Genomic DNA, 19,295 nt, shown 5'->3' on the forward strand with positions numbered 1-19,295 from the left:
CTTACACACGCCCTGATACCCAAGAACCAAATGAGGGTCCTCTGACCAGCACCGGGTAGGGATTGGAAACGGTAACAATAAGGTGAACGTAAGAAACGAAGAGCAACCAAAGTGGCACTGCAAAATGCAGGAAACTCGCAAATAAAACAGAAATTAAGAAGCCCCAAAAAATCCGAAAAAAAATATCCAAACGTTGGCCTTTGTCGTCAACGGCCATTGCCGCCTTATCTCATCTTTGTGTAAATGCCTTCTGAAATAAATAATGGATTAGAATAACAAGTTATATAGTCGCTTTTTTCTCGCCGTGTTTTGTATTCATTGGCTGCTCGCCGAGCGTTACGAAAGTTCAAGTTCGATACGTTGAGAGGGTTTGGATGCGGGAATAGTTGATGGAGCATTTGTTTGGTGTTGTAGATCGTTCAGCGTCGGTCGTCTGGATGTTTGGGCCGAATTTGCCGACTCTCCAACTGCTTCTTGCGCTCAAGCTTTGCATAATGAAGACCGCATGCGTTACAGAGCGTGCGGGCACCATCAGGTCCCCGCCGCCATTCGGGTGTATCGATGCGGTTGCAGCTGTGGCATCTTCCAGGCGGTGCAGCTCTCTGTAAACCACAATCAGTTATTTAATTCAACAATATGGTGATTCGGGATGAGGTGGAGTGGATGAACATACGCCTCGTCTCTTCTTCACCTCCATGCCGTACGGCTTCTGCCCGGGTTCGCTGTACATTGGCATGTCTGCGTCGTCCATATTTGCAGGCTTCTGCCTGCCGCTACTGCCGCTGGAAGGGCCACTCGCACTTCCGCTGCCAGGTCCAGAGTTGCCTTCACTGACGGTGTTCTGGACCATGTGGCGAAGGCTTTCCAGCATCGTTTTCAGCCACTCTGCATTGCTGATCATTTCGCAAACTTCGCGGTCGCTCGGCATGCGCCCCGGCATCGGGTGCGGCCCGTGCTCTTCCCGTGCGATACTGCCAAAGGCCTCAGCGAAGTTGTATATTGTCCGCGAATTGCTTCCAATCTGTTGGCCACTGTTAGTTAAGGTTTCCTTCGAGATATAAAGACATATGCGAAGAACGACCATGGCACCTCCACGTCAGATCCACATCAGAGAAAGTATACATACCCGTGCGAGATACTCCGTGTAGCTCCAAGATTCAAAGTGCCGGGAGACTGCCTGATCGTACCGTGTCCGTGACCGGTTCAAGTCGACGGGAGGCTCATGCATCAAGGGTTGCTGATGTGACTCGAAGGGAGACGGCAACGATGGAGGTCCTGAATGATGAGGCGATGCTGGGTGGGATGCTGACATGTGGCCCTGCGTAGGCGGCGGGGGTGGCAGAGGGTGTTGGGAGGCTGAGTGTGTTGGGTATGGCGGTTGCTGGCCAGGCGCATTCGGAAACGCATGGTATGATGGTGGGCTGTCGCCGTGAGCAGACCGAGCATCACGTGGCGCTGGGCCTTGATGGTGGTATGATTGGAGTTGCGAAGGAGGTTGATCCTGAGGGTGGCGCTGCTGTTGCGACGAGTGAGGATAGTGCGGCACATGCTGTACCGGGTGCTGTGGATTAATCAAAGACTGAACCGAAGACGGTGGCTGCCCGCCTTGGTGAGACTCTGCATTCGGCGGAGGGGTACCATGTGCACGGCCGGGAAGCGGCGGACGTGGTGGCGCGGGAAATGTCGATGTCGGCTCTGGTCGTTGGTTGTACATGGACGAAGGAGGAGGTGGGATAGAAGCCGGGTGGTGCAGTGATCGAGGCGAATGCTGCATGTCGCTGGGGGACTCGGCCGGGAAAGGCCGTGGTGGAGCCGTTGTCGAGAAAGGAGAGGGCAGCCCATGCTGAGGTCCACTAGGTGGCGCCGACGACGGGTGGTGGTAGCTCGAGGAGGTAGTCTTGCCAATAATCTCTTTGAGAGAGGGAAGAGACTGGCGGTGGCCCGACATGTCGTGGTCGTCGGAGGTACGGCGCGAATCGACAGGTGAGATCATTCCAGCTGCTGTAGTGGACGGTGATATTTGTCCGTGACCGTGACCGTGACCGTGGCCGTGGCCGTGGGAGTGGCTGTGGATATGGGCGTGGCCGTTTCCGGGACCGCGGTTTTGTGACGCGTCTTGGTGTTGTCCTTGTTGCGGTCCCTGTTGTTGGTAGTAGCCGCCAGACGAGTACGATGAGGGCGAGTGGTGTGGATAGTAGGGGGTGTTGGGGCTGATGAGGGCTGCAGTGGCCATGTTGGAGGCGTCTCGCGGGTCTCTGTTGTCTCTTTGGTCCTGCGATTCTCTGACGTCTCTAGAGTCCCGTGGTTGATTGTAGTGGTCTGTGCTGTTGCTCAGGATGCTGTGCGCAGTTGCGTTGCGTGGGATGCTGGCAGACGATATCCTTGGAAGTCAGACGATGATATGTTCCCAGTCCCTCTAAAACCCGTACTACCCTCTCTCCAGTCTCGTCAAGTCTCTCGACTTGTTGATTTTGTACCCACCTTTGCCCGGAGCCAGTTTCTCCTACTTCCATAGCGGTCGGCGCAGGGTCGTGATGCACACAGCTCGGACGGTCCTGCGGACTGTCTTATTCAGCGGAGCAGACCAGAGCTGGGAACATTTAGACAGACAGCGGTCGAGCGCGGTCGTGGCCGTAGGCCTATTGTGCGAGGTTCGCGAGATCCGCAATTCGCAAGTTGTGATCTGTTGTCCTGGTCCGTGGTCCGTGGTCCGTGGGTCGGCTCGGCCCCGTTTTGTTGCGTCGAGTTTCGAGTTTCGAGTTCGTTCTGGGCCCTCCTGCTTTTGGTAGAACTGAAGATCCCGTCGTCAGAACCTTCTGCTTGCCGTATATGTCGTCGTGTACGGAGTACTCTTTGTGTAAAGTAAAATAAGAGAAAAGGAAAAGGTGTATGGGAGCGGCTGTCAAGCTGCTGAGGGTAGAGAGAACGGAAAAGAAAAGGAAGGAAAGCGAGAATAAGGAAAACGATAACAAAAGGTGAGAACGAAACAAAGTGAGCCGACGGTCGTCGCGGCCGGAAATACGGACGCGTTGCCGACTTTTAGAGGGAAGAAGCCCGTCAAGGAGAGCGGCAAGACGAACGTAGGCAACAGAGGGTTGGAAGATGAGAGGTCGAAGTTGAGATTCGAGGTGAAGGAAAGGTTGAGCAGAAAAAGGTGAAAATTCAAAAAAGAGTGCAAAATCGAGCTGCACGAGTGTTGAGGGCAGGCGTCTAGTCATGTATCCATCAGAGGAAAGGAGTTGTCAAAAGGTGCGTGCCAGTTCAAGACAGGGAAGGACTAGGCCGGGGCAGGCCAGGGAAGCAAGAAAGCACAGTTGCTGGGGCTGAACGTTCGCTGGATGGGCCCGCAGGACTGACTGGGCCCTTGGGCGGGGCTGGGTCCTGTGGACTGGGACTGGGATTTGGAAGGCACGCTGGGACTGAACACCTGGGAACACTGTGACCACTTTGGGCCTGCCTGGGATTTTGCCACTCTCTGGGAACGGACTGGGACAGTGGACCTGGGAAAGCGCGATGGGATGGGAAAGAGCGAATCTTTGGGATGGGAAAGGGGGTGGTGGTGGACCGGGGGGAGGAAGGAACGAGGGAAGGGGTGTGAGGGGGCGTGTGCATACGCTGAATGCATGTTCCTGCGCGAAAAAAAAAGAGAGGGAAACGAAAATGGTAGCTAAAGAATGAGTACACCGGGGGTGATAAAAGGGGGGGCTTGCGGAGCGATGCGGTGACGGTGGCTTGGCCAAAGATTCGGTGGTGGAGCCCATGGAGGTCGAAGACGAAGAAACGGTGGACAGCTCCATCTTTTGTTATTTCCCACGAGGGCAGGACAATATTTGCACCTTCTTGACGCGCGTGGAGCTGAGACGACATGTAAGACGAGCCCAGAAGAGTTCGCCTGCACCCCGTATAGTATTCTGTATATGTGCACATGTTTCTTTACGTTTGATTTCATATAATAACATTGAAACTAACGGCAAACTTGTATTTTCTTTGGATTCTTCACAGCTGGCAGACAAAACACAAAAGCTTATTTCGCGTGCGTGGTCAAGTTTATTTTCTACTACGGCTTAATTATCCCATAATACATTGAAAATTAAGCATGCATTGGCAGGAACAGGGCGGGGGAAGGCGCGTCGGGGCGCTGTAAAAGCTCGATAACCAGGTTTGATCGCACAGATAACGGGAACTGGGTCTGAGCAGAGGATTGGCTATAGAATGGGACGGACTGGACCGGGAAATTGGAAGAATGAAATATGGGATAAAAATTGGGCGATGCGCGACAATCGCAAACGATACGGATTAATAGTTTGTCGGCAGTATCACCCGTAATCGGATAATACAAAGCCGACAAATAAATTCAGATGGTTCGTTCGACAACAGAACGGTCGCTCTTGTTAACAAGCCAAGTTGAGCAGCAAGAAGGTGGGCAGGACGCAAACGTGATTTTCAGCACAGTTCCTGCACCGACTCGATCATTGCAATGGGCTGCCACTGAACTAGGCAAACGAAAAAAACCCAGTGAAGTGAGAGATACTNCGGGGGGGGGGGGGGGGGGGGGGGGGCTCAAGGGCCGAGAAATATATCGAAGCGAGTGGACAAATACGACGAAGAGGACACGCCCTTTCCCCTGTCATGATTTGGACGGCCATTTCTGGCTAGTTTATGAGATGTAGGTGACAAGGATTGTCCCAATATGGCAAGGTCGGGCGTGGGATGAGACGCGACAGAGGATACGAGAGAAGGAGCAAACAAACGAGCCAGGAACAAGCCAGAGAGAGGCAGGAGAAAGCGAGTCGAAGTGGGATCAATCTGTCTGCTCGTCGATGAGAAGCTGGCTTTCTTTCCAGTCCCTGTGTCGACCACAGAAAAGGAAGTCAGTGAGTTTTTGAAATGGATGCAAAGACGACTGATTAGGCGAAACATGGAGGCAAACATTTTGAGGGGCCGGAAGCACCCACAACGATCTGTATTGCGGTCTCATCGTCGAGATTTGCCAAGGGGGCAGGGGACTCGTTGGGAAAGGATCTCATTCGAGGCTCCGGGATTATGGTGTGGGTTGGCCCCAGTGGGCCACATTCGTACAAAGTAATACGGAGTACATATGACGAGATGTTGGAGACAGCAGAACTGTATAATTACACTCCCGTTAAACTTATTATACGGCGTGTATTCTGTATATTGAGACCGGTTTCACACACCGTCCCTTTTTTTTTTCTCTTTTTTTTTTAATACAACAAGACAATCTTTTCAGCTTGCGTTGGTAGGATGGGATGACCCAGCACTTTGCAAGCCTTTCATAGACGGTACCTCCTTCTGTGAGCTCTCTCTTGAGGCCGGACCCTTGCTCCTGGCATTCTGATTCGCGCATTCTATTAGCGGACACCAGGCAAGGATAGTGACAGAAGGGTGTGGAGCGTGACGAGATAGGACGAGATGCGATGCTTCGGGCAGATGGATGGGCGGTGCTTTGACCTCAGCACTGCTCAGGTGCTTGGCACCGATGTACGAAGTATGAGAGAACTCCGTATTTGAACACCATGCGGCTTCTAGGAAGCGATTGGTACGGCGACTGACGATTTGTGCGCCTTGGTTTCCCTCACTCGGACGGCCATGCAAGGAGCTGCGAGTGCAACGCAAGAGACTTACTTGGCAAATATTGCTTTCCCATGCTCCGTCCTGTCGTTATGGTGGTGGGTCGTAGATGCAAGGAGCATTGGTGATGCCTTCCACATGCGCATCCCTGCCGGGAAGACGAGACAGTGAAGCGTGGCAGACGAGGATACGGAGCTACCGTGCCCTGCTGGACTGGTAAGATAGGATGTCGATTTATAGGGGCGTGGTATAGGGGAATTGGGGGGTTCCAGGTGTGGCACCGCTTAGAAAGTCTTGTCCCAAACCACGACTACGACACTATAATAATCCGTATTGAAATGTGACTGCAAAGACAACTTTTTCTTTCATGTGCTCATTTCCTTCGACGCTCGCACGCCAATGCATGCTTGTGCTTGGATGCAGAAGTTTTGACAGGCGGGTGGACATTAGTGGACAACGTTGGCACCGTTAGTGGGCAACGTTAGTGGGTAAAGTTAGCGTTGCTGTCGCGTATCGAACAATGGCAATGGAATAGCAGGCGGCCTATTATGCACGCCAAACAATGGGGACCGGTAAGCTTCTCTGCAATAAAACCATCACGTAAGGGAAATACAAAAGTGGCAACAGCAATGTCGAGCCTCTAGCGACAAAAAGGAGTCTTATGTACTTCGTAAGATGTATCTTACTTTAGAATACAAGCATCTCAAGATCGTATTGCTCCGCCCTCCGCGGAACTGACTAACCATGAGTTTACGACATTCACATGGAGCTCATCGTAAGATCGCACTAAAACAAGGCACCACATAGATGGGAAAGGAGAGATGCGATCCACTGGAATTGCAAACTCCAAAGCTACAATGTGATTGCCAGAGCACAATTAGTTCTGTGTTCTGACGACGAAGGAGCTCTCCAGCACACCTACTGCGAAGTGCTATTACGCTGAGGCCAGGGCAGACTTTTCTAATCCCGAATTTCGAACTTCAGTCTGCCCCTTTGTATACGTTTACAGCGAAACTCCACATTACAGACTACCTCCGCCAGGATGAGCTACCCTGCCAAAGTTGATGACCATCATCCATCGCCAAAAAAAAATCGCCAGAAATTGCCAATGGAGAGAGATCCAGCGGTCGCACAAGCGTGCTTCCCGTGGGACCAAATAGCAGGGATAACAACTACTTGCGAATATGTGCACATATGCAACATATGTCGATGTAGGACGTAATTCTCACGTACAGAACCTGTTGTAATACCCGTTCGTGCCGCTGAAGAACCACGAGTGCCTGATGTTTCAAGATTTTCTTCCTGCCCGAGATTTTTTAAGGGTTTTCTAGTCTGTCTCGCGCAACCAAAGCGACGAGAATGGAAACAGTGGCATCACGATGTGACCAACGACGGGGGCGATATTTGAGTAGTCGTCTTTGTACAACAAGTAGTACGGGGCACGTCGTATTTGTCCAGGCAGCGAAAACTTCAACGTTGGACGATGAAATTATGGGACGAGTCTGTGGGTCGACAGAATCAAGAAACAAGGCGGCTCCGTTCATGATCACTCCGCGCTCATGCTTTGGATGTCGAGGATGTGCAATGCACGCGGTCTACAAAGTACACAAAAGGGGGTGGGAGGTCGCTGTTGTGCGACGTAATACCTCACGCAATACGACAGACGAGTTATCGTTGTCTGATGCTTCCTACAGAAGATGGCAATGCGCCTTGCTCTGGTCCGCGAATAGTTGCCTCGATGGATAGTAGTTGCTTGTGTCCGTGGGTCGCCCTAGACGAAGGAATCTGTCCAACAATATGCCACACTGTGGGTCGCGGTCGCCAGGGCGGTCGAGCGAGGAAAGATCCCTGGCTTTGGGTCATTTTTAGGGCCGCTCGCCCCTCAGGACCCGTCTTTTGGGCCCCTTTCCCGCACGGACGAACCAACCAGCGTGTCTCGTGTCGGCTACTGTGCAAAATAGCGTCTTCCCGAGCCAAAAAATAGCGCTTCGCCTAACTCAAATACGGAATACTCGTATCTCAAATCGGTCGATTGAGATTTGATGCTCCATACCCGAGGAACAGCGGACCACGGGAGCACGATTAACGACGGATGGTATTACATACGACATACTGCTACAAATAGCGACGGGACGGGAAGATGCAAAGTATATCGCTTTTTTCGTACGTCGTAGACAGAGGTTTTCATTTGGCAATCAAGGAAGCTACCTTAACTCCTAGCTCTATGTATCTGCGTTTGTAAACTTGCTTTACGGGTACTTCCATAAACAGAATCTTTCCATGTGCGACTTGCACAATGTACGCCATATGGCAAAAAAGAAGAAGAAGATATAAAGATAAAAAGCGGATTTTACCGAGGGATAAACCAGATAAACGGGGTAAGGGAGAAACAATGACGGCGAAATGTAAAAAGCTACACAACAGCGAAAAAAAAAAAAAAAAAAAAAAAAAAGAAATGAAGCGTGTGGGCATGTGGGCGAATACGAACGTACGAGGCACTGGCTTTCTTAGAGAGAGAGACATACACACAGAGACACGGGGTCAGAGCATTGTCGAAACGACTACGACGTTGAGGTTGCTGAAGAAGGAAGGCGCGGCGAAGGTGGTGGCAAATAAAACCGTTAGAACGTCCGTTGGTTGTCCGGGCCCGTTACAGTTCTTAACTGTCAAAAAGCGTGAACGGACAAGGGCGCCATTGAAAACCAAAACAGTCAGACACAAAGAATTTTAGAGGACCGGAAAAGGGGGGGGGGGGGGGGCTACGCCGATCTCGCAATGATGGTTTGAAACTAACGACGAACTTTTACGACATACTTTGGCGGCTGTTGACATCTTACGAGAACGCGAGAATGGGGAGGTATGAGCAAATATACTTTGCGCGTGAATATACTTTGCGCGTGCTTGAACAAGATCCAAACTCCGGCATGGGCAGGAGGCTGATCGCAGATGCGCAACGAAACACATGGTTCTAAATAGATGGATTGGATGAGAAAGATGAGCAAGATTTCCGATGCCGTGTTGCCCGTTGGCGACTAGGACGCGTCCGACGGTATGCGACTGACACATTTCTTTGTCTTGAGATTACTGGGTAGCACTTCCAAACGAGGGGACTTTAAATATGCCGTGCTCCGGAGATCGATCGAGAGGCTCACGGTTGGACAACGAACGGATTAAGATGCCGTTTTTTTTGTAATAAACGAGCACGAGGAAAATGGTCTTTTCAAAAACTCCAAATCACCATTTTCGACAAATATCAAGCTTGCCTCATTGAGCCGCCATTAGTGTCTGCCGCTCTCTTCTCAACCTCAATTCGTATGGTCGCTTCGACTCTGCCTCCTTGCTCTTTCCAACTGCAAGGAAACTGTATGGAGGGGCTAATAAGAACAAAAGAAGATGATAAAAGAAACTTGAAATGGGCTGATCGTGCGCTCATGGTGGGGGCGTGTTGGATAGACTCAGAATCTGGAAAATGAAGAAGAAAAAAGAAAAGGAAAAGGAAAAAAAACATACCAAAAGAAAAAAAAGAAAAAAAAAAGAAAAAGGGACACGAAATGAGAGCTGATGGGCCGTAGGGGCTTGAGGGGTGTGGAGTGGATTGGCGTGTACTAACGAGCGATAGTGGCTCCAGTTGTTAGTGCTGCACTCGAATGAAGAATGCTTTTTGACTAAGAATCAGGGACCGAGAAACTGACAGACAAAAGCAAAAATATGGGGCAGGTTAATAAGAGCCCGTTTGTCCAGCGTACATGTATCTTACTTTGTAAGGTAAGCGCGGGGAGGGAAGGATCCGGGCACGATGTATTACTTTCAGACAGTAGCAGAACAGGGACAAGGTCTTGACGCAGGTGAGGAAGACAACGCATTCTTTGCGCTCCGGATGTCGTCGTTTTCTGCTGATGGGCCTTCTGTCCAAGTTTCTTACTGCATGTGTCGAACCATTGTGAGGCAGTACGTACGCCGTACTCATTAAGAAAAGCCAGATGCAATGTACTTTTCTGTCTGCCAAGGAAGGGGACGTAGGCCCGAGACGAAAGGAACAAGTGGTTGGGTCGATCAGATGCTTGCCCGGGTTAAAACGGCCTAGGGAAAGATTACAGCCCTTAGTTTGTATGCCATTAAATGCCATTTATGCCATTTATTGAATCTATACTTTTTTATTTGTTGATTTAATTATCTATCTTTCGTCCGTTATCTGAAAACTGTCCCAGTCCCGGAGATCTCAATGCGGCGTCAGCAAGCGTCATCGGACCAATCGTGATCGGATGGCAGACTCGGGACAGGAACAGAAAGAGGTGTGAAGATTTTGTGATTATGTTGCTGGATGGATGTCAGAAGGTGTTGTGGGATGAGAAGTGTGAGAAGGAAGCGCATGCAAATATTGAGAAGAAAAGTTAAAAGTAAAAAAAAAAAAAAAAAAAAGGGGGGGGGGGGGAATGGAGAAAAAAATGAATTTGCGGACGAGAAAAAAACATACGAGACAGAGAGGAGAAAAAGAAAATGGACTGAATAATGGTTAAGACTGTCCTTTTTTCTTTCTTTGCGTTTGATTTCGATTAACTCAGTCGATGGATGTACCACAGCATGTTATACTTTCCCTTCTACAGCGCGTGCGACTTTCGACGTAAAACAGCGGCGGGCCCTGTAAGACCCCACCACACCAACATGCTGCAGCGGGCCTTGTCGAGGTAGTGGTGGAAATACGGGGATGGAGAATAGGGGCCAGAGTGATAAACACCGAAAAGGACTCGGGTGGGGAAAAGGGGAAGATGATAAAGGACGACGATCAACAAAACGATCAACCCGATTTGCTACGACTGGAATAAAGGAGGCGCGCGATGCGGCTGTAAGAATGCTGAGTGAGTATTCTACGGCAACGGTCACAGTATCGGGCAAAGGTGACGGACGGTACGGGACGCTGGATGACGGACGGATAAGAGGGCCATAGAGTGCGCTTTACACATGTAAAATAGTGCAACGGTACTTCGGAAGAGGAAAGTAAACAAAAGCGGTCGCACTTACGTACGGGGGGTCTGGCTAGCGTTTTCTTTTAATACTTTCGACCTCGTCTCCATCCGAGTGCTGTATCTCAGTTTTACAAAAGGTAAGATACGGTTGGCAGATCTACAAACATCTCGACACAACGCACCCGGAATCCCAATGTATTGCTGGTCCTCATTTCGGGGATCGTGCCAGCAGGCACCTGCAGGGGCCCATCTTGCTCGTGGAGTGGTGTACTCCGTAGTCGTGGAGAATCTCTTGTAGTTCTGGGGTCGTGGCGCTCTTGGGAGCCAAGGGCTGGACTTGCATTGGACCCTCAGTGGGCACCGCCACGGGCAGGATCACAAAAGACGTAAAATTACACACAGAAAGACCATGCCAGATTGGCGGCCTCTGCGCACATAAGAATACTCTTCTGCGTCCTCTAATAATCTAGTCCGTGCTGACCGGCCGGCAACGCGTCTCACTCGTTCCGTCTCCATTCGTTGACGCAGCTGACCTGTCGACACGCCCCCATGCATGGCCAATATGCTCGACGCGTCCCGGGGAACATATCGAGAGCTCATGCGCCTAGCATTTCTGACGTTAAATATTATAATATAAGTCAAAAGTTAAAGCCAAAGGATGAGAGAGGCAGAGGGTCACATAAAGAAATGATATGCCCCACAACATACATGTATCTTACGATCGAAGTATGCCGGGTGGGAGAAGTGTGGCGGCAGACAAAGAGTTTTGAGACGCCAAACCAGCATGTTTTGTTTTCAGGGAGCCTCTTCCATTTCATGAGTACTGTAGTGCCTCATTCTCAGTCGCACTGGGCTAGCATAAGGCTGGATACTGTCGATATTCCGTCTTTATTTATTAGTATCTCAGTAGGAAAGGAAATGTTGACCCGGCACAGGGATGTAGGAAAAGGTGGAATGCTTACAAGAAGCTGCTGAAGACCATCAGCATAGGATTGAGGGAGGGACAATAATGGCGCAAAAGGCAAACTCTAAACAATGGAATTCGAGCACGTAATAAAATCCCGTTACCAGTGGACCAATAAAAACCAGCCTGTGACAGCTGCAAATTACGAGGTAAGGAAAGCTAAAGAGGAACTGAGAAACAGACAAACACAACCATGGCTGTCGGACTAGTGGCCCGATCTAACATTCCTTTGCTCCACAACGTTGATTTTCATAACTAACAAATGAAAAGATAAAAAAAAAGCGTCTTCAAGGAGTCTCAAGCAAGCTTAAAATCAAAATAGAGCATGTTGCGCTGTCGCTGGCATACCCAAAATGGAAAGGGGGCGGGAACACGCAGAAAAGGAGAGAACAAACAACACATCAGACGGCTGTCTAGCCTTTCAGCTCATGATAGTTCTCATATGCTTCCTGGTATATCAATCTTTATTGCCGTACTTTCAGGCCAAGTGGCTTGTCAACCATGGCACACAGAAGACGGAGCCAACAAGTACTGTAAAAAACATTGCCATACTCCGTACATCCACATACGCCCACAACAACCGTGCCGGCACCGACAATCTGGCCTGGCCGCTTCATGTCCCAGACAAGGGCAATGGACAGATGAGAAAGATGAAGCAGATAGATTGATACCCGGCGGCCGATGGTCGATTGAGCATTCCGGCAGATGACACAGTGGTGTGGGACAATGTCAAGGGCGGTATCGAGTTTCCGGTTCTGAAGGATGGCTATAATTGATTCGATGGGCTAATATGAGAGTCCGATGGGACAGGAAGTTGAGGCGGTCGGACCAGACGTTGACCCTTGTGTAAAAACTACGTAATGGACTTTTCTCGGTATGCAAATCATCAGTCCCAACCCTCCACGCGTGGGGGAATGAGGACGTTAATGCTATTTTATTACGTCGGATGTTTCTTTGCTTCTTATTGCCAAAAGAAAAGAGAAAAGAAAAGGAAAAGAAAAGAAAAGAAAAAAGAAGTAAACTGACAGCCCAAGGTGGCCTACAGAGGGTACTATTACTGCGTAATTTCGACGAAAAAGTTAAAAGCAGATGTTCAATGTTCACCGTGCTCCATGCGGAGTATTTTCTCAGCTTTCTCGCCTCGCCGTTTTACGACATGCCGTTCACAGACCCTTCTCTCCAGTATGAATGCAACACACCGCATCGCTGCATCCTCGCACCCCAGCATCCTAGCAACCCTCGCATCCGCACCCTCCTTCAATTGGCTCCCCAGCTAGCTCGATCATCGTACCGTATCACAGATGACGGGAGGCGGGTTGCGAATTACGAACCAGGCAGACGGAGGTCTGGTTCACGGATCGGCTGGCCCGGTGTCGTTTCTGGTCTGTTGGCACGCCTCCGATGGCACTCTACAGAACATTACCTCTGCGCACAGCCCCTCCTCGGCCATTAAGGACGCCAGGACAAGAGGGCTTGACCATCCCGTCCCACAAGGTCGCCGACCTCGACACTGCAAGGCGTCCCGTGCCCAGGGTCCAGCTAGCTGAAAGGTTGCAAGGCAACATGGCATCTTTACTTTTCTTTGACATTCGACAAACGACGTTTGTGGTGTACCCTTTTTATTTCTCTCTCGTTGCACATAATCCGACCCACCCCTCCCCTGCCCTTTCATCTCTTCCCAAGATCCCCATTTGAGGTGCAGGATCTCGTTTTTTTTTGTGGGATTTGTGCGATGTGATGCACGGGCTAGCTTGAATGCTAGCACATCTCGTTTATTTGGATGGACAACACATCCATGGGAGCATGTTGGGCAAGAATGATCGGCTGTATGTTTTATTTCTGCCCGCGGTTGCTGCCTTTTACTTCATGCGTAGTGATATGTACTGTTTCTGATTTCCATGTCGCTGAAGTCGTATCGCTTGCCTTTGCCTTGCTATGTCCTTAGGGGGGGGGGGGTTCTTCGACAGTCGATGATGATCAGCTTCTTCGAGTCTCTTTAGCGGAGCAGTGCTGCTCACTTTGACGAGCATGCCGTACAAAGTCGCACTGGAGGCGCGTTGGTACTTTCTTTTGTCAGCTGTGTTTCTCTCCTTCAAACACCTGGGACTATGGGTGAGGACGTGCAGGAAAGAGCAGAAACGAGGGTATCATTGACCTGTCAAACTACGGGAAGGGGATCCAGACAAAACAAAGCCAGAACATAACTTGGAAACAACAGAAGCTGTGATGCAACATTTGCAGACAAAAGCAGGAGATTGGTATTTTCAGAATGCGACTTGATTTTTCCCTTAAAGGAGGCTGAACGCACAGATCATGGGCTTGTCTTTGCCTGGAGACTGGAACCCGGAACCTGGAAACCTAGGGCTTGGTCTACCCTTCCCCCTGGAGAAAAAAAGGCCAGCCATGCAAAACTAAAACACTAAAACGGAGACGATGAGAAGCAAAAGCCCAGCCTCCTGGGCGGTCCCAAGGGGGATTGGGCGGATCGTTCCGTTTCGTTAGCACTTGGACAGTGGACTGTGCTAAGGTGAAAGACGAGACGGGGCACATTGTGTGGTTTGTGGGTCTCAACTTGACAGAATCAGAACCTGGTAGCGAACGTCAAGCTGTTTATGATACGAGAGAATGCAACGGGGGTGAGCGAGAATTGGGCGAGATGGGCGCCGGGGAGTTTTAAACATAGCTGGTTTAAAATGGTGCAGCAAGCTGAAGTATATTCCTTTCTTCCAAATTAGCAAGGGGGCCGTATCTCGGTTTGCCATGTTGTCTGTGATGTATCGTTTTGTCATTTGCGTTGCTATCTCTATCTCTCTGCTATTCACAATGTTATGCACGCCCCCGGAGAATACGATTCCGTTTCCATCTTTTTGTGTATTTTTGTGTACAAAAAGCATCTCGTATTACTGAATCGCAGTCGTAAATATCCGTAGCCTCGCGACATAGCCTGTGGCCGTTGCTTTTCTTGCGTTTTCTACTCCGGTATATCTATCGATTAACCCATACCTTTTTATTAGTGTCTCATTTCCTCTGCTTGAATTGTCTTCATAATTATGACAGCTTCCCAAAAGACATAAATCTACATCGACTGCCGGATCGGTTTATCCCAAAAAGAAGGAGACGAAGTGGACGCAGTAGTGGTCAGTCAGGTAATGAACGTCGTATCGCGTCATTGGGTCGGTTTCCATGTTCCCTTTTCCGTTTTCTCCTTTTGGCTTGCAGCTGGACATTCCTAATGGTCTACCGCGTATGTTGTACTCAGCATTCGAAAAAGAAAATAAAAAGAGAATGCCAGACGACGTATGACAACGATGATAGGCAATTACAATAATCACCATGACCAGTGACAAGCGCCAAATCTCGTCACCAAAATTAAACCAATAAATTGCACGAGCGTGCATAAGTGCCAGGGCTCAGCTCAGTGGTGCGAAAAACGATATGTGATGAATCACTTTGCAAGTCGCGACACGAAAGGGTGTGAGAAAATCCAGCCTACGTTAAAGTGGAGATGATGAATGATGAAAATGTACGTTGTATATGTACTTACAGCGTGCGCGGCAGTAGTACGGAATACAGGCGTTTGCACGGAGTTTTAATTAATGCCTTTGTAAATTTGGGGCTCGAAAGGAGACACTGAAAATAATGCATAGATACCAAAAACAAAACCTTCCCAGAACTAGAGAAAGACAGGCCACGGATATGTGTGTACCAAGAGGATCTAGGTTCGCAGCCCACCCTCTTCTTCCCGAGTGTGGGAAGCTTCGAACAATAAACCATTTAAAAAAGAAGAATAAAAAGTAGAATAAAGCAAAATAAGGAAAAGGGACGATCTGGGCGATTCTGCCGGATCGGTGATCCCCGCCAATATTCCCAGCTTTTATCTCGCTTTTCGTTGGATGTCAGCCCACACCTGTCCACACCTGCCCGCTGATTGTCCACATTTGTCCCAAGGCGGAGCATATTTCGTTCGTATGAGAGGCGACCACGTAGGATGTGCAGATGGCAACCGCCTACCACCCCCCCACTGATCTGTGCTGCCTTTCCGATGGTCCCCAACCGAGCTCAAGCGCCCCATGGGAAGGAAGGGATGGACGAAGGAGGGAGAGCAACGCCCCAGCGTCCGTACATATACGGAGTATTTACGGCGTACGTTGTAGGTGATAACATTTCGAGAACCAGCAGAACAAGGAACAAAGTGCTGGGGACAGAAGCACGTCTTCAAACACAGACGAACAAACGAGACGGTACCCCCGGACATTGTCAAGCATCTGGCGTCGCCTTTGCGTTATTTGTGCCGTGGCTGTATGGCCTTTGTCTGCTGGCCGTTGGTTTGTTTGCTGTTTGATGTTTGCTGCGATACATCGTACATTGGTAAGGAATTTATCGGCATGCTAGTGCTCTGGTGAGAAATCTTTACCACGTTGTGTGACCTGCCTACGAAGTTCGCCGTATATCCACTTTTCATTATTTTGCATCTCTCTATGCTGTATTTTCTCTCCAACAAGCGATGGGAGAGCATCGGCGATGCAAATGAAGGCACCACCAACGGGACGAGATGCAAAACGGACCCGTTTGCCTCGCCCCACCGATATGCAAGTCTTTTATTGTTTCGCAGATATCACAGTCCAACAGTCCATCAGCCCAACGTCCATGTCCAATCCATATCCCTTGTCAGTCGAGTGTGTGCAGTGCATATATGACAGGTCATGACAGCGAGACGAGACATCCACGCCGAAGAAGCGGGCAGACGCACCGGACGAGAAACACAGCGAGAAACACAACGTGCAAAGGAAAACGAAAGCAAAGCGGAGTAATTACGTCCCACGTCCCACGTCCCACGTCCTACGTCGCATTACACACACGCACACACACGACGTACACATTGAGAGTACATGCACCCGGCAAGGCACGTAGCAACCCGGGCCAGAAGACGAAAAATATGTGCAGTTGCGGCTGGGACGCGCCGATCTTTTCGGTAAGCAAGTCGTTCCGCTTCTTTTCTCGGCTCTGTGTATATTTTCCATTCGTCTTTCCTTTTCCACTTCCATTCTTGTCTTTCTTGTCGTTTTAGTTCTCGTCGTTAACTCAATTGTCTTTCTCAAGGGCCTCTTGCCTAAAGAAGATACGACGATACGACGATCCTTGCCGTTTCTTTACTCGATCTCGCCTGTGTCTCGCCAACTCACAGTCTCCTCGCATCCTGTCTCCTCTCTCGTAGTCTCAAATTCGAAGCCATGACAAACGAGAATTGAGAAAAAGAAAAAAGCTGGAAATTCACAAGATACGACAGGCGGTTCTCCGCTCCATGACCTTCAAATGTTCTCTATCGCCCATTGCGTAGCCGGCAGGCACACAGGCCCACATTGGCGATTTGGTTTCCGTTTCCCGCTTGCCGGGCCGAGAGGCTAAATATGCAAGATTATGAACGACATAATGGGGAAGAAATACATAGTGAGAAAGGGAAAGGGGGAGACAAGAAAGAGGGTATACACGACCACGCGATAAGCAAGAAAGAAAAAGAGGGGGGGAAGGGGGATAGCGGAAAAAGACAAGAACAGTTGCTCACGAAAGGTTCAGATCCTTAGCGGAAGGAACGCACCGTGCCATTATTTGGCACCCAGAAGGACTCTCCTCGTTGGTTGGAATTGTGGTCGATGGATGCTGCCAGCCCTGTCCTCTTTCCCCAACTACCAGCCCTCGGGGCTCGCCGATGCGGAATTTGTTCCGGTGTCGAGAAGCTGCTGTTAAAGAGCCGCTGTCGGCGAAAAGACAGGAAGGAGCATGGAGTGTGGTCTCCGCCCTGTAGAACAATACGCTTCAATTTCTCATCGCCACCTGAGAATTTACGAAGTTACCGCTTTCTATTTTTTTTTTTCGGCTTCTCTCTACAAAGTACAATAGCGTCCGGGATGCGGAGAAACCGTCCAAGACATTTATGTTTCACCAAGCCACAATTGCGTTGATGTCAATGACGATCCCGACACAGCTGAAAAGATGCACGGCAGAGACAAAACGGAGCCCAGAGAACGAAAAAGAAAGCAGAATACAAAGAAATGCGGGTAACGGGATGAAGCAAAGGAAACAGAAATGAGAAGGCGACAGCATCAAGAACAGACAGCTTTACACTGTCCTGCACTCAACAAGTCCTTATCTCGACGAGGTAAATTGTAAATCGGGGTCAAAAAATGGATAAACGCTTCACATCGTCAAACATATGTCGTACTACATGACGTACCAAAAACCAGAGCCCCTGAGCCTGCCGGCGAGGGCCATTTTCATTCTTGCAGATGGGCTTGGCCCGCACGCCATCGGAGACAAACAACGATCCCGGTGTGTATGAGGTAAGGAAGAGGTTGCTTCGCGTGCGCTCTTCCTTCTTCCATCTGTTCATAGTGATTGCACAAGGGGCGTGAACAGTTGTACGTCGTAAGACACTGGCCACAGAAGAGAGCGTCCCTTCCAGGCGGCGGTTCTTTTTTTTTTCTTTTTTTCTTTTTTTTGCCTTGTATTATCGTTCCATGTCTCTAAGTGAAGAGGCTATTAAGAAGTGATGGAAAAGCAAACGAACTAACGATATACATAAATACAACCCAACAGATGCAGAGAACACCAAGTGCCATACGACGTACTCCGTGCATTGACGTTGTCATTGATTGGTGTAGAATCCGCTGCACGCCGAGAATGATGGGAAGCAAACGAAGGAAAAGTACGCGTATTCATACAAAACATCCATCAAGCAGAGAAGGGCAAAGACATTGTGACTTGCCACGTCGAGTCCCACAAAGTCACAGCCAGCCCTGGGTTTGCACCTGCCCAAAAAACGTGACAATGCACGAGAGGGAGGTCAAGTAGAAGGGGAAAGTATGTTTGGAAAAAGACTTGAAAGTTACAGGGAGGTGGAAAAAAAAAAGAAAAAAAGAAAAAGAAAAAAAGCAAGACATCATTAACCCAAAATAGACATTTCACCTGCAACCCATGCATCTTCCTGGTCGTCGAGGCTCCTTGCAGAATAAACTGCAGGGAGTCGACAATGCGTGTGCATGTCTCTCCCTGCTGTGTGTACGGCGGCTGTTTGCTTGCTTGTGCGTCTTGTGTGCGGATCGAAGAGATGTGGGCTTCCACGTACCTTGTCTTTTGTCTCTTCTCACCTTTTTCCCCCGACGTTTTGTCCTTTTATTTTTTTTAAAAAAAAAAAAAACGTTTTTTAGTGATTAACTACCAAAGCTACCCTTTCTGACCGCCTCGCCTTCACAGTGGCTCGCTGGCACTCGTTTGCATTCTCGGCACCGCACTGTGAAACACGATGGACAAGAGGAATAATCACGAGCAGGGAGAGACAAATCGGCGGAGTGGTGGACATGACAAGAGAAAGGTCAGAAAATGAGGGCTGGACGCTGATCGCCGTTGCGTCCCCTGCAAATCCCAGTTCGGCTTTGCTGTCGTCGGACTATGGCGTGTCTCCTGGGAAGGAGGAGGAAGTAATCCGGACAAGGGAAGAAGAGGGAACAAGACAAAAGAAGAGGGCAAGATTGTGGTCTGGGAGTGAAAGGGAAGCTCCCTGTAGGTTGCATTTTGTTTCTAGACATCTCCCCTCTTCCCTTTCACTCTTGTCTGGGTTGTCAATGGCTGAGAAACAATGTTCAGATCATGCCGATTTCTCTCTGGCGCAAGTACTCCATACTGAGTACGATAGATACGATAGACGCCGTTTATTCGATGGCTCGAGTCCGAATACAGCGGCATTTATGCTTGTTCGTAGTCTCTCGTCTGCCCCAGACCAG

At 49.6% G+C, this 19,295-nt stretch overlaps 1 protein-coding gene across 1 annotated transcript; it reads right to left on the bottom strand.

The window, feature by feature from the left end:
- Positions 1 to 628: 628 nt before the first annotated feature.
- SPBR_07096 (uncharacterized protein) lies at positions 629 to 2,233 on the bottom strand (the record flags this gene model as incomplete). Its single annotated transcript, XM_040765350.1, has 3 exons — positions 629 to 1,021; positions 1,127 to 1,275; positions 1,639 to 2,233. The coding sequence occupies 3 exons, from the start codon at positions 2,231 to 2,233 to the stop codon at positions 629 to 631; spliced, it is 1,137 nt and encodes a 378-aa protein (XP_040616015.1).
- Between the last annotated feature and the right edge of the window lie 17,062 nt (positions 2,234 to 19,295).

The sequence above is a fragment of the Sporothrix brasiliensis genome (assembly GCF_000820605.1).
Source record: "Sporothrix brasiliensis 5110 chromosome Unknown Cont20, whole genome shotgun sequence".
Taxonomy (NCBI): domain Eukaryota; kingdom Fungi; phylum Ascomycota; class Sordariomycetes; order Ophiostomatales; family Ophiostomataceae; genus Sporothrix; species Sporothrix brasiliensis.